This window comes from Caretta caretta, chromosome 14 (genome assembly GCF_965140235.1).
Source record: "Caretta caretta isolate rCarCar2 chromosome 14, rCarCar1.hap1, whole genome shotgun sequence".
Taxonomy (NCBI): domain Eukaryota; kingdom Metazoa; phylum Chordata; order Testudines; family Cheloniidae; genus Caretta; species Caretta caretta.
In genome coordinates this window covers 1955060-1970000 of record NC_134219.1, presented here as the reverse complement: position 1 = coordinate 1970000, position 14941 = coordinate 1955060, and the positions used below count along the sequence as shown (strand labels likewise).

Here is a 14941-nt window from a genome sequence, read left to right as displayed (position 1 = left end):
CACCCTATCACCTATCTATCTATCTATCTATCTATCTATCTATCTATCTATCTATCCCCATACACCCTATCACCTATCTATCTATCCCCATACACCCTATCACCTATCTATCTATCTATCTATCCCCATACACCCTATCACCTATCTATCTATCTATCTATCCCCATACACCCTATCACCTATCTATCTATCTATCTATCCCCATACACCCTATCACCTATCTATCTATCTATCTATCCCCATACACCCTATCACCTATCTATCTAACCATCTAACCATCTATCTCCATACACCCCTTCTATCTATCCCCATACACCCCATCTAGCATCTATCTATCTATCTGTCTATCTATCTATCTATTCCTATACATTCCATCTATCATCTAGCATCTATCTATGTATCCCCATACACCGCATCTATCATCTGTCTATCTATCTATCTATCTATCTATCCCAATACCCTATCACCTATCTATCTATCTATGTATCCCCATACACCCTATCATCTATCTATCTATCTATCTCCGTACACCCCTTCTATCTTTCTATCTCCGTACACCCCTTCTATCTATCTATCCCCGTACACCCCATCTATCATCTATCTATCCATCCCCATGCACCCCATCTAGCATCTATGATCTATCTATCTATCCCCATACACCCCATCTAGCATCTATCTTCTATCTATCTATCCCCATACACCCCATCTAGGATCTATCTATCTATCCCCATACACCCCTTTTATCTATCTATCTATCCATCCATCCCCATACACCCCATCTATCTATCTATCTATCTATCCATCCCCATACACCCCATCTATCTATCTATCTATCTATCCATCCATCCCCATACACCCCATCTATCATCTGTCACCTATCTCTGCATCCCCATACACCCCATCTATCATCTGTCACCTATCTATCCATGCCCATACACCCCATCTATCTATCTATCTCCATACACCCCTTCTATCTATCTATCTATCTATCTATCGTGCCCGGCAATTCCTATTTAGAAATCGGAGTTCCCTGCTGAAATCTGTTGTCCCTCAGCACCCACCGGGGCAGCCCCAGGAGCTCCGGAAGCCCTGACCGTGACCTGTGCACACCAGTGTCTGACAAAGCTACAGCACTTCGGGGAGCTGCCTTCCCCCATAAAGCGAGCTACAGCCAAAGGGAAACGCTGCACACTTCCCTGGGTTTGATTGAACAGCCCGAATATTTAAGGGGGCAGGGGGGGATCTCATCCATGCTTCTTCTGCAGCAGTTTGGAACGAGAGTGTCCGCTTGGCTACACGGTTCCTGCTACGCTGTCGTGTCTGCTTGTGTTGAAACTAAAACCAAATGGGTCTGGCGAGAGCCCCAGCTGGGGTCAGTGACAACCCGGAGCCGTTCGGCTCAGAGGAGAATATTCCACAGTCCCTAGCACCGTGCAGCAGGGGATGTGGAGAGACAGAGCGATAAGGAAGCCGCCTTGTCTCCATCTCCAATGGAAAATGCCGCTCGGCTCCGACAGAAAATGGAGGGGGAGGGAGTTTGCGCTAAATCAAATGAACGTCTCGGCATCTCCTCCACTGATCTGCTCGAAAGGCAGTGCCGCTCTCCGAGCTCCCTGCAAACAAATATTTGACCAATAATTCCAGAAACGCGCATCCAGAAGAGTTGCCGGGACAATACCCGCAATCCTCCTAGTCGGAATGCAGGGAGGATTTGTACAGATCACCGAGAAACAGGCTCTTTTCCCTTGCAGCTAAAACAAGACTCCAGGACTGTGGCTGGTTAGCTGTGGGGGATTAAACTTCAGAAGAAGGGAAATGGGAGGAGGGTACCTGAATAAAACTAAATGAAAGTCCGTAAGAGATCAAAGTTCAGACAAATCCATCGGAAGTTCCGAAAGGCGCCGTCCAGAAAACAAGCTGGGTGAATATCTGGGCTTCTGACCCGCCCAAAGAGGTTGTGCCCTGTCCCGGGCCCGAACTGTCTCAGGGTTCGACCAGAAAAGAGCAAGAGTCCAGGCTCGTGCGCACCCCAGACCGACTGGGGACCGAGCCAGCTCGCCGTGGCTAGGAGCAGGGGCTACGCTGCTCCAGGAGAGGAGAGTGGGTTCCTTTGGTTCCGACAGACTATCGGCTGCAAGGTGGGAGTTCCCTGCGGAACCCTTCCGGACCCCGACACACGCGGGGCTTGGGAAGGGTCCAGGAAAAACTTGAAAGAGCCTGAATTCGATTTTTTAAAAACCAAATAAAGTTGAAATCAAACCTTCCCGCGATGAGAAATTCCCTGCGCACCAGGGGAAGTGAAGGCTGTTCGGCTCCCTGGTCATTTTCCTTTGGCTGCTGTCTGGGCGATTCGGATTGGGCTTGTTAGACAGCGGTGCTGTGAAGCCGGCAAACTGCTGCCGTGTGAATTTCGCCTGAAAAGCCCCTTTCCCTTCGACGGCTTCCCAGAGGGGTCGGGCTGTCCCTCTCTGACACGTCGCCGCCGAGGAAGCTGATCTGTCCGTATCTGTTCTGCGCGCCGTGGCTGCTGACAGCGAGCGCCCATTGCACGGCTCAGGGACTGACTCCTGCTGCCACTTCGCTTCTTGTCCCAGCTGCAAAGCCCAGCCCTCCCATGGCACAGCGGTGATTTCAAAGTGCCACCCCCTAGCCCTGGGAATCGCTCTCTCTCGTGGGACACCTCAAGTCTGGTTCTGTTAGGGCTACACACATCAGAGGTCTGCCTTAGGTACCCTCGCCTCCAGCGAACATACCTCGGCTGGCTGCGATGGCAGGTGACGGCGGATTGATTGTTAGCACCAGCACCGGGTGGGGTGGGAAAAGGAGGCGGAGCCTAGCGAGCGCAAGCGTGGCCAGAGCCGGTGTGGGATGCGGGGCGGAGCCCAGTGGGTGCCCAGAGCCGGTGTGGGATGCGGGGCGGAGCCCAGTGGGTGCCCAGAGCCGGTGTGGGATGCGGGGCGGAACAGCTTCTGGCGCACTCAGGGGTAAAGTCCCTGTTGGTTTTGGATCAGGGACAAGGTGAAACGTGGATATTTTGCTCTCTGTGATTTTTCCACCAGAGGGGAGCCTGTGCCCCACCTTAGAGGGTCCCCGCCAGCCTATGGGAGGTGTCTGGTGTTGGGCACCTTCCCGCGGGGGGCGGGTCCTCAGCTGCACCCCGGAGCCGGAGCAGTGACTCATGGGCTGCTGAGAGTAAATCACTGGCGGTCAGCAAATTATTCCCTGCTGGGTGGGAGCCTGGCTGGTGGGAGAAGGCCCGGCGAGGGGGCCCGGACGGGCTCGGGTTAGCTAATTGTTTATTCCCTTGAAAGGTCCAGCGCGCCGGCCTGTCAGTTTTGCGGTAGAAAGGACCCTGGCTTGGGGCAGCATCCCGCCCCTTTCCCACCTCACCCACAGGGACCGGTGGGGGTGTCCCCTCTGCATCCCCGCCGGGACCCCGCCCCTCTCCGGGCGCCCAGCTCCAGCTGGGGCTGCAGTCTGTGTTCAGAAACGAAAACTCCGGGGTCACCGCGCCTGAGCCCCTGGGGGCACGGGGAGGGAGCCAGTGCGGGGCGAGGACCCGGGACACAGCTGGGTTAAGGCCCCAGCCCAAAGCCGGCCGATTGACTCACCAGCAACCCCCTGACTGCCCAGTTGTATCAAGAGAATCGCTTCCCCCCCCCCCCCGCCGGTGGCCAGGTGATACTGTCCATGGCCTTGGCCCAGCGAGGGGAGGCCAGGCGGCGGGTCTGGCAGAAGCCAGGACCGAGGCACATGAGGCCGAGGGCGGTTTAATTGTCTGTAGGAAACTGGTGCGGGCTGGAAGTGCCGGGGGCCCACCCGCGAGGGGAGGCTCTGGGAGCGCCCGGGCTTTGTTTAGCTTGAATTCACGGGGTGGGGCGGGGGGCTGGTACCTAGGAACCGAAGTGTGCCAGAAAGGGGGCGGCGCGGGGGGGCTTCTTCCAAGAGCGCCTGGCCAAGCCCCTCCGCAGGGTATTGGGCCCCCGGACCCGCCAGCCCCTCGCGAGGCAGAGGAGTTGCCCGCGGCGCCCTCCATCCCCACGCGGCCTCTCCCCGGGGGCGCAGGGAGGGCGAGACTGCTGCTGCTCTCAGGCGGACTCCGCTGCCCCAGCCCTGCCCGATCGATCCGTCTATCGGCTGCCTAGCGCGGGGCCTGCCTCCTCGGAACCCGGGGGGTCCGGGGCTGGGGGAAGTATTCCCGGCCCTTCCTGCAGACCCGCACGCCGGCCCCGCCAGGCTCGCGCAGGGAGCTCGCCTGATCCGTTGGGCCTGAATTTGCAACCTTCGAACCAAACGCGTCACTCCTGCGAGCCCGGGACACGCGTGGGCAGCGCTGCCTCCCACGCTCCGTGTCCTTCCTGCGGCCCTGGCCAGGTGCTCGGAGCGGATTTACCCAGGAGACAGTCTCCAGGGCCTGGTGGTTAACGCCTGGGGACCAGCACGTCGGTTCTGTGTGTTCCCCCCGGTCCGGCTGAGTCCCCGCACTTTGCCCTGGGCCCCTGCCTATACCCGCCGAAACACCGCACCCCGCAGGGGAAATCCAACTGGGCCGCTCGATGGCGTGGGCTGATGGCGACCCCAGCGCTGCTCAGAGGGGCGGCACCGGGGCTGCGAAACGCTGTAAACCCGTCCCCGTCCCGTCCCAGTGCGATTCCGGAGAACGCATTAAGTCCCCCGCAATCCGGGCTCCAGCGCGCTCCCCCAGGAAGGTTTGAATCAGGGTGGGCGGGGGGACAGGGATGCCTCTATAGAGAGCAAGTCTGTGCCAGAACTCCCCGCCAGCGGGGATGGGGGGCGACAAAACCCCCGCCCGAGTCTATCTGTCGCTTCGCGTTATCAGGGGGCAGGTGATTCGGACAGGGATCGGGAAGGGTTGGAACTTAAGGTTTCCTGACAACCCCACTAGCTGCCTGCCAGAGAACCCATCATCGCCCCATCCCCTGGGGCCAGGGCGAGGTAAGTCCCTCCCGCTTTTGTTGTTTGCCTCTGGAGGTGGGAAGGGAACCCGGGCACCGGTAAAACGAGGTATCCTGTAAAAATGTTTAAGGAGGAGTCCAGAAAATTCAAGATGTTCCGCGATTTACTGCTTTCCGCAGCGCTGGGGTGTTAATGCAATTTGATTGGGACATGCGGGTTCCAGGTTTCCTGTGCAAATCACACCCCCGTTTAAATTAGCTTTCCCGAGCAGCCTAGCAGATTTCACACAGGCACTAATCGAGTGCATTCATTTCCAAGGAATATATACGTCTAAATTCCCTTCATCAGAAACCTCAGCCTTTGCCTCATAAAATTTGAGGGCGCCTCTGAAGCAGCTTGCCGAGGAGATGAGGAGCATGGGGGGGCCGGGAGAGAGAGGGTGAACGTTCAGAGAAGACTGATGCAAATTAATTGTCTCCTCTTTGGGGCAAATGGGCAAAGAAACTGAACGTGGGTACGTCTAGGCTGGCAAACAGCCTGGCGCTAGGTCTGATCACCCAAACCCTACAAATACCAGCCTGGACTTTGGGGCACTGGAACAAGGAAACAATTACCCCCAATAGAGTTTTCACCCCCAAAATGACGGAGAGCCAGAGGCTCCACGGAGGCCCCGGGGACTTGGCTGTTCCTGAGTTTAGGTGGAAGGTACTCAGGTGTGGTGGTGACAGGCGGCCATATAAACCCCTGCGCAGACAGGTGCTAAGCCCCTGGGGCTGCTGGCAGGTCCCCGGGTCAATGCGCTCTGCAGTCTGGATTCCCTGTTCTACCTCTGACTCACCCGCCCCACTGTCAGAGCCCCGTAAGCAACAGCTTCTGGCCTCGCCCCCGAGTTGCTTGGCCCCTTATCCCTCCCTCCACCTGCCTCCTCCCTGCCCCCCCCCCCCACCCGGGCGCTTTATCGCCCCCCTTCCCACGGCACTGGCTGGAGCACGTCGATCGGTTTCACCAGTTCACTGGACCAGAACATCAGCACCCGGCTGGCTCCCCTCCTTGGGCACAGCCAGCTGCGAGAGTGTCCTGCGGGAGAGAGGCAGCCCAGGGCCTCGGCAGCGGGCACGGCCCCACGCATGGACCCGGCAAGTCCACTCCCAGGAGCTAGGTTGCTCTTCCCAGGCTCGCTCAGCCCTTCGATCCCCACGGGGCCGCTTGCTATGCCCGGAGAGGAGCAAAGCGTGTCCCGAGTTGGTTCTCAGCCGTGTGGCTGGACGGGCTAGCCCGAGGTCACCCCAGCCTGTCCCTCTGCCCCACTCCCACTCACCGCGTGTCACTCCCACGGGACGCAGCCAGAGCCGCCAAGGAGCCGTTCGGTCAAGTTACCCGAGAGGGCAGCCCCCAGGCTGACCCCCCCTCTCTGCCATAGGGCCAGTTCCCGGGAGCTACCTGCTGGGAGGCGCCCCCCGGCTGGGCTAGTCGCTGCCCGGGGCCCCTGGACATTGGCTGTTTCACAGGGAGGATGGAGTCAAGCCGCCACGCAGACCCCTCCCCGGGGGATGCTCAGCAGCAGGCGAGCCCAGAGGAAATAAAGCATCGCCTCTCGCCTGCCCCACCTCCGCCTGGCCCTTCCCCGGTCCCACCCGCGCGTGGCTTGGGCACCCCGGGACAAGGCAGGCACCCCTTCCCCGGCTCTCCCCATCACAGTCACAGGCAGCCACATGCGACTTGTGATGTGACGGCACCAAACAAAAACAAAAGGCGCTGCCGCCCGCCACCGTCGTATTGGGCCGTGCCCCTGAAGGGGCGGCAGGGGAATGTGTGTATCCCCCAAACCCAGAGAAGCCCCCCCCGCCCCGCTTCGGAAACAGGTGTTGCACCGCCCGTATTTCATTCCATACACACACCAGAGAGCTCACGTAGGACGCCGGCAACACCCCTAAGTGGACCTGCCGGCATTTTTCTTCATAAAGTTGCAGCACGAGCCCGTTTTATTTCCACTTTCACCCCCCACTCTGGGAGACAGTCAAATTGCAGCCATATGGGAACCTAGGTAATAGGAAGCAGTTACCTTATTTACTGAAGAGGAGACGCACACGAATCCGCCCAGGACCTTTCCTCCGTCGGGGGCTTTCGCCGGCGGTGGTTGCTGGAAGAGCGGCTGAAGCGTGACGTCGGTCAGGCGTTTTGCGGTTCCGCTCTCCACTCCAGCATCCACTGTATGGCTGGAAGGGGAGGGACCATCCAACCGAGGGGAGACACCAAAGCGCCCCAGTTGTGCCGGGGTGGAGGCAGGGGAGCGGGAAGCCGGAATCCGCTCCCGTCGGAACGTGCAGGAACGGAGGCAGCGTTTGGGGGGTGCTGGCGCGTCTCTTCTCCCCACAGTGCACATGGCGGCGCAGCCCCTGCTCCCGTGTGGGTCTGCCGCTGCTGCCTGGCGCTCGGGTCCGAATAGCCCCCGGGCAGGGGGCCGGTGAGAGCGGGCGCCCAGACCAGGCGATGCTGAGCCTAGGCGAGAGGTTGGGACGCTCCCGCCAGAGGAGGGAGAAATTTAAATTCCGTGTCTGGGGAGGTTTGAGTGGTTTGTTGTTTTATTTATTCCCCCCCCCCCGGCTCCATCTGGAATTAACCCCACATTTGTTCATAAGAGATCAGACACCTTTGCACCTCCATGCTTCCCAAGAACTTGTTGAATTTCTCTCTTGCCCTACGCAGACGTAGGCAGGGAGATAAAAGAAACTCACAACTTGATATCTAAATAAAATCGGAGCGAATCTGTTTCTTCTGCTGTGATTTAATTTCGCTTTAACAGACACATGGTAGTGACTTGAGAAAGAAAATCTTTCCTATCGGCATCTCCCCAGCTCAGCAGCGTCGACAGTTCCGGCTTTTTTTTAAAAAGCACCTAAAGTAAACATACTTATGGGAGTAAGTGGCAGTAAAGTCACTGAGGGATGAAATACAGAGAAATACTATCTTAAAACAAATAACAAAACTCATAAACAGCCATTAGTGATTTAAGGGGCTGGGGGCAGGAGAGAGGGAGAATTCTGCGGCAGATTTCGGTAACAGCAATCACCCGGTGATGAGCAATGCAACAGTTACCTTGCCGCTCTGTTTACTGATAACCCTGCCACGGCGGCACCCACAAGAAGTTCATCTGGCGCTCCAGGAACCAGTGAAACCCAAGTCACATCTTCACCTCAGTCCTGAGACACCCCATCCCCCACCCCACATCCCTTTCGCCCGCCTGCTTGAGCAAACTTGGGGAAATCAAGCCCATAGGTTCCTGGAGGAAGGAAACCAGAAACTCATATTATAGGCTGTTGAAGTCTACTTTATTTTCACTACCCAAACTGTTGGAAAGTATTTAAACTTAAGCAGAAACAGCTGTACTCCTGGCACCATTCTACCAAACTATTTGTTACTGTGAATGACTTTTTATGATTATGAACTTTGCTGTTTTGCTGGCTTCCAAACGAACGGCTTTCTTGGCAGATATTGTCTAATGAGGTGATTTTTACGTAATCTTCAAGTACTTCGTTAATAAGATACAATTTCTCTTTGTTATATTAACCCACAACAGAGTTTTCTCCCTCTTTTCCCAACCCTCCGTCTCTGCACCTAACAAATCCATCTGTTCCGTACAGTCTTTGATAGTCCAGTACCTAAGGAGCAGATCAGTAATAAAGACCAGGAAGAGGTAACAGGGTCATTTGCCATTATTTTATTTTTTTTACAATCGGCAAATTTTGCACGTATTCCTTTCCATCTTCTTTCAAAGACAGCCCTGTCTGCATCTGGCGTGGAAGTGAAGCCGCCTCGTGCAGACACTACGCCGAAGTCAAAGTTCGCAGTTTTGCTGCATTTGTAATAAAACGCGATTTTTTTGTTTGTTTGTTTGTTTGCTTTTAATCAGCCGCCAGGCGAGAGCATGTTAAATCCCATGTCCTCTGCTGGAGTCTGAGCCATGTAGTAATTCCAAATCCAATGAAACCGCCGCCCTGCGAAGCGTTACCCACGCGCTGCCCGCCCCAGGGGGCTCAGAAGCGCGCGCTTTGAACCTCCGCTGTCCGCAGCCTGGGCGCGCGGCTCGACTCGCACCAGGGCACCAGCGGGCTGGGACCCGCTGCGCCAGCCCGTGTGGCTAGAACAGTCCCGCAACGCCGCGAGTGCCAAGCCGCCAGCCAGAAGACCTGAGACGAGACTCTGCGGCTGATTCAGCTCCTTCAGCCCTTTGTGCTTTTAAATTTCCTTTCTCTGCACAAACGTTGCCGAAGCTTTTCAGGAAACGCAGCCGCGGCGCGCACAGCCGGCGTGCTGGGGGCTGTCACAGAGCCTCCCCCCGCGGGGGAAAATGGGCCGCCGCGTGGGTTGAAAAGCACGCACTGGCCTGCACCAGCCCGGAGAGCAAATCTACCCACTGGGAACGGAAAGAAACCGGAGCAAGAACGCGCGGTCCGGCCCCGGGTTTGACAGACCCACCGACCCCCCAAGAACACAGTCCCCGCTTCATTTGCAGCGGGCAGCATCCGCTGGGCTTGGGGGGACCTAGAGTCTCCCCTCGCCCCCAGGCCTGGGGGTCACGGCATCCCTTGGGCCGGGGGTGGAAGGACCCGGGGGCGGCCGGGCCGGGGGGTGACAGTGACTCCCGATGTCACAGAAGTTGGTCTGAACTGGGGTTTGCTTCTTGCCCCTTCGCTCCAGCTGGGCGGGGCCGTGGCTCCGGGCTGGGGTCGAGCCGGGGCTGGAGCTGGCAGGTTGCTGGAGCAGGGGCTGGCGGTGGGTGCCTGGCACGGGCGAGTGGGGGGGGGGGGGGCAGCGATTTAGAAAGATGGGGCTGGATGGAGAGGCCGCGCGTGGGGGAGGGGGGAGGGACAGGTATGCCGCCCCTCCCCCCCCAGCCAGGCAGCGGGGCCCCGGCCCCTGGGGGCTCGCTCTGCCCCCCAGCTCCGATGGCCCCCGCCTCCCTCCCTCCGCCCCCTGCCGGTCTCTCGCCGCTCCGCTGGCTCCGCCCCCTGGCTATTGAAAGGCGGGTCACGTAGCAGGGAGGCGGGGAGGGGAGGGGGGCGGCTGGGGGAGGGGAGAAGGGGGCGGAGGCAGCGGGGGGGAGGCGGGGCCGGGGCCGGGGCCTGGCCAATGCGGCGCGGGCGGAATATTCCACCGGCTCCGCCAGCAACAAGTGCGGGGGGAGGGACGCGAGGGGGGGGGGGGCGCACGGGAAGGGCTGACGTCAGCGGGCGGAGTATTATGGTCTGGGCTGCGCTGGCTGCTGCTTTTCTGCTGCCAGCGGCCGAGTAAACATGGAGCTTTCAGCCGTCGGGGAGCGGGTGTTCGCGGCCGAGGCCCTGCTCAAGCGCCGCATCCGCAAAGTAGGTGTCTCGCGGGCCCCCCAGCCCCCGTGCATGCGGCCCCCCAGGCCTGCGGGAGGCCGGGATCGCCTCGGAGAGCAGCCCTGCTCCCTCCCCCAGCTGCTCCTATTTGCAGCAGCAGTTCAAAGCTGCCTCTTCCCCTGGACTTGCACTGCACACATTGCGTCTGGTTATTTTTTTGTCCTGCATGCCCATTTTTATAAATATGCTGCAGGCATGCTTTGCTGCATGCGTTTTGCTGCATGCATGTTTTTGCCAGATGCATTTTGCTGCATCCCTGTTTGGGTGCATGGATTTGCTGCACGCATATTTTTTGTTCCATGCATTTGGCCGTTTGCATATATTTGACACATGCCTATTGGTGCAGGCTTATTTGGTTGCATGCATATTGCTACATGCATATCTTTATTGTATGCATCTATCTCGATTCCCCCATGCTTATTTGTTTTCTCTCTGTGCAACTGCAGGGGCGCATGGAATATCTCGTGAAATGGAAGGGCTGGTCTCAGAAGTAAGTAGGTTATATGTACAATTATGCAGCCTAGCAAATACTCAGAAGATGGTGGTTATTATCTATTTTATTTATTTTGCATTGTAATAGAAAGGAAAGGCAGATCCTGTTTTCTTTTAATTTTATATATCTTGTCTTCCCCCCTCACCCCCCCCCCCCCCACTCACAACTGACACTGTTTTTCAATCTCTATGCGTGTCCTAATAGGTACAGCACCTGGGAACCCGAGGAAAACATTCTGGATGCCCGGCTGCTTGCAGCCTTTGAGGAAAGGTACAAGATCTTTGCTAGTCATATACATCACTCTTATAAACACGTTGCTCTGTTTTGTAGCAATGCTGAATTGAAACTGTTTTTTTTTAATACCTCTAGGGAACGAGAAATGGAGCTATACGGCCCCAAAAAGCGAGGCCCCAAACCCAAAACCTTCCTGTTAAAGGTAAGGAGGCACTGACATTGTTTAGTTGGTGAGTGGAGAGGGCTGCATGCTGCAATGGGGAGCATCCGAACCAGCATGCTAATAGCAGGATCCCGCTCCAGTACTGATGGGGAATGCTTGTGGAAAGGCCAGTCCTTATCTGGGAAGTTGTAATTATGGAGCCGAATGGCAGGATAACAAAGTCACCGGTTGATTTATCTTCTTTGCAGGCACAGGCAAAAGCAAAAGCCAAAACGTATGAATTCCGCAGTGACTCTGCCAGGGGGATCCGGGTGCCATATCCTGGTAGATCACCCCAGGAGCTGGGCTCCACTTCCCGGGCTAGGGAAGGACTGAGAAACATAGCTCTGCCCGCCCAGGGCAGTCCCAGCACCTTGAAGGGTGAGAGCATCCGGGACCGGGTTGGGAGAATGGAAGATAAACCTGGGGAGATCCCTAAAAAGAGAGGCCCAAAGCCTAGGAAAGAGCATTACAAGGACTTGCCAGAGGCTCTGGATGTCTCCAAGAGGAAATTATGTGAGCCAGGGGACAAGATGGGGGACTACCTCAAAACCAGGAAAATAGAGGAGGCCGTTCCTGGGGTGGCGAAGTTTGGCTCAGGACACAGTGTGATCCAGCTGGCCAGGAGGCAGGAGCCTGATCTCTCTGGTGCCATGTCCAGCCCCAATAGAGCAGAGACTGGCATGAAGCTGGGAGCTTCAGAGACTTACCCACCCAGGGTCACCAAGCACAGGTCAGACTTTTTGGACCCCAAGGGGCAAGATGGATTGGACCCTGGTGGCCCTAAGATCATGCACAGCTCCATAAACCAGGGCTCTGTGGGAAGCTTGTATCGAGACAGTGTGGGGACTCAGTCTGGGAGGCCCTCCCTCATTGCCAGAATCCCTGTCTCCAGGATTCTGGGGGACCCGGAAGAGGAGTCCTGGAGCCCATCTCTCAACAACCTGGAGAAAGTGGTGGTGACTGATGTGACATCTAACTTTTTGACCGTCACAATTAAAGAGAGCAGCACGGACCAAGGATTCTTTAAGGAAAAGCGATGAGTGTTTGCAGGATAGATCCAGAGAGATAAAGGCTTGGTTAGAGCTTGGTGGTTATTTTTTTTTCCAGGACAGGACCTAGAAACTGTCTTAATTCTTTCTGCTTGCATTCTTTTATTTCTCTCTAGTTTTATGTTTCATTGGAAAGATTATCTCTAGAGTTATATTTTCTATTAGATGTAAATATGTTATTTAAGAAAAAATACCTATATATATATATCTATATATATATATATATATTTCAACTCTAAGTTGTTTTATTTAAATGGAGACTGAACAGTGACTGCTCAGTTCCTCTTAGAAAGGACAATAAAACTGAGAACTAAGGAGTTCATGTATCTGTTGCAGGAGCCAGTGTATATAATTAACGATGTTTGTAGCTAATTATGTTTTGGGATTTTATTAATTATGTTTTTTTCATAAGATGCTCTGGATGATGAGTGGGGAAGTTGTATCCCTTTAGGGCAAAATGCCCTGATTTCTTGATTGTGATATAAGGTGTTGCTTGTACAATCAAGTGTGCTGTATCCAGACCTGTCAGTCTGGACAGCTGAAATAAGCACTTGAATTTACAGTATTGTTGGGTTTTGTTTCCAATTTAAAAAAAAAAATTGGTATAAAATCAAAAAAAGCAGAAGTCCATAAAAAGGCTGAAAGTTGTTCTAGGGAAGTATTAACTTGAATGAACTCTTCTTGCAAATGAAGAGGAGGCTTGTATGTTTAAGATTCCTAAAAGGAGTGATACTGAAATGCACTTTAATAGAATTGTCATAGCAGTTATGGGAGACAGAACTGAGCTGAGAAGCTGTTTTCATTTTGTCTGTTTGCTTGATTCTTTCCCCCACCCACTTAAAAAAATCTGTTTACATTCCTGAAATGCCAGAAAAGTTTGGGAGGATAAAGTGTCACTGCCCATATTTAGATGCTCATTCTATTATCGAAAGTGTTGCTTTTTCTCCAGGGCACAGTTCCCTTTGGACTGCTGGGAGACTCCAGATACAGTGTTCGGTAATATCTACATCTCCCCCCAACAAATTCCAGAGTCACTTTTTGGGGTTAGAGAAAATAAATATTCTCCCTGTCTTATGCCAGTTTCACAGTGGCTGAGAGGAGATCTGCTACTAGGCACAAAGTAGGTGCTGCTGACACAGGTGGCCGTTAGTATTTGTTCACACCCTTCTCTTTGGAAGGCATATGTGAATGGTTTGGTTTGGTTTTGCTCCAGGCTTAGTGGGATTTAATGACTGAACAAAACGCAGTGGCTTCCATCCACTAGCGTAGACCAGAAATCTTTTGCTACCTTGCAGAAAGCATGTGGGGATTCTAGAAGTGTGTTTTCTCTCTCTCTCTCGCTCTGAACTCCATACTCCAACTTTACCTAGTTGAGGGAGAGGTTGATTTTTTGAGCCTGTTATGAGAGAAGGGAGTAGGTATTGGGGTTGTTTTTCAAGGTGTAACAGGAGCTCTCCTCTTCTAACATATATTGGTTTAAGCACCTTTGTTGGTTCAAAAGCACAAAACTGTCCAGCAGCCCTGAAGGACCCGGGCCAGAGGAGCCTGGCCTTTCCCATCTTGTCTGATTGGCTCAGTGAAGGTCTTAAATGCTTCTTAATGTGGGGACTGCACATAAGATGAAAGCACATGGGGCCTGATGGGAAGAGGAAGGGGAAGGAGTAGCCTTTGCTACTCTTAGGCCCATTCTGGATAATTTTACCTCCTACCTCTTTAGACCCCTCTCCCTTCCATCCTTGGGACTATCGCTTTCATCCCATAAAATAAACAAGGGGACTCTGTTTAGGCTGTACATGGGGAGCTGCTTGTGTGTTTTTTAACTTAATATTTTGTAAAACCAAGATTTTAAACTTAGTTTGTACAAAGAATGGAAGCAAGAAATGTAACAATATGGATACTGTTTTCAGGTCAAACCTACATGGGACATGTCTGTTACCATGTGTATGATAATGAGGATTTATCTACCCCTCCTCCAACCTATGTACCTGAAGCCTGGAAAATACTTCCCCTTGTTAAACAGATCACAATGCAGCTCCCGCCTCATTCTAAAGAGTCAGGGTGTGATCTTAGTTTGGCGTTCTTCACTCCAGACCTGTATAAATATATATGTGTCTAGATACGCACATATATACATATATAAAGCTAGACATACCTGTGTGTATGTACATATCTACATATATATTGGATGTGTGTGTGTGTGTGTGTGTGTGTTATTTAATTCTAAGACTTGTAAAAACAAATCTGGCTAAATCTCAGTCTCAGAAGTGAAGCTTAACTACGTGTCTTCTGCCAACCGTGAATGTCTACATAATTCCTGCTTTTTATGTGAGTTTAAATATATACTTTGTAAATAGAAACGTGTGGTTCTTATGTCCCCCCTTGCAATCTCCACGTTGCTTTGTTTATAGCTGGCTCATCTCTCTCTGCGGGATTCCCGGCCCCGTCCGCCTGCCGCTGAGGGGGGGGCTCGCCTCCCCTCAGCCCGAAGCCCCCAGTACTGGGCGGGAGGAGATACAGGAACTTGCCCTAATGGGAAGCGCTGTTGAACAACGAGGAGCCTGCCCTGCCCTGCCCTGCCTCCCGCTTTTGCAGGGAAGGTGCCCGGGGCGGAGCCGAGCTCCCCGCTCCCTGGCTGCCGCGATCCCGGGCGCTGGCGTCC

General features: G+C 54.3%; 1 protein-coding gene across 1 annotated transcript; it reads left to right on the top strand.

The window, feature by feature from the left end:
• The first annotated feature begins 10129 nt into the window (after positions 1-10129).
• On the top strand, positions 10130-14639 carry CBX8 (chromobox 8). Its single transcript, XM_048818888.2, has 5 exons — positions 10130-10280; positions 10748-10791; positions 10999-11064; positions 11164-11230; positions 11440-14639. The coding sequence occupies exons 1-5, from the start codon at positions 10212-10214 to the stop codon at positions 12271-12273; spliced, it is 1080 nt and encodes a 359-aa protein (XP_048674845.2). The 5' UTR covers positions 10130-10211; the 3' UTR covers positions 12274-14639.
• The last annotated feature ends 302 nt before the right edge of the window (positions 14640-14941 follow it).

Bases quoted from the DNA above. Each gene is read 5' to 3' on its own strand.
- CBX8 (XM_048818888.2), top strand. From the start codon at position 10,212: ATGGAGCTTTCAGCCGTCGGGGAGCGGGTGTTCGCGGCCGAGGCCCTG. The intron at 10,281-10,747 runs GTAGGTGTCTCG...GTGCAACTGCAG, and splicing joins TCAAGCGCCGCATCCGCAAA to GGGCGCATGGAATATCTCGT. The intron at 11,231-11,439 runs GTAAGGAGGCAC...TCTTCTTTGCAG, and splicing joins CCAAAACCTTCCTGTTAAAG to GCACAGGCAAAAGCAAAAGC.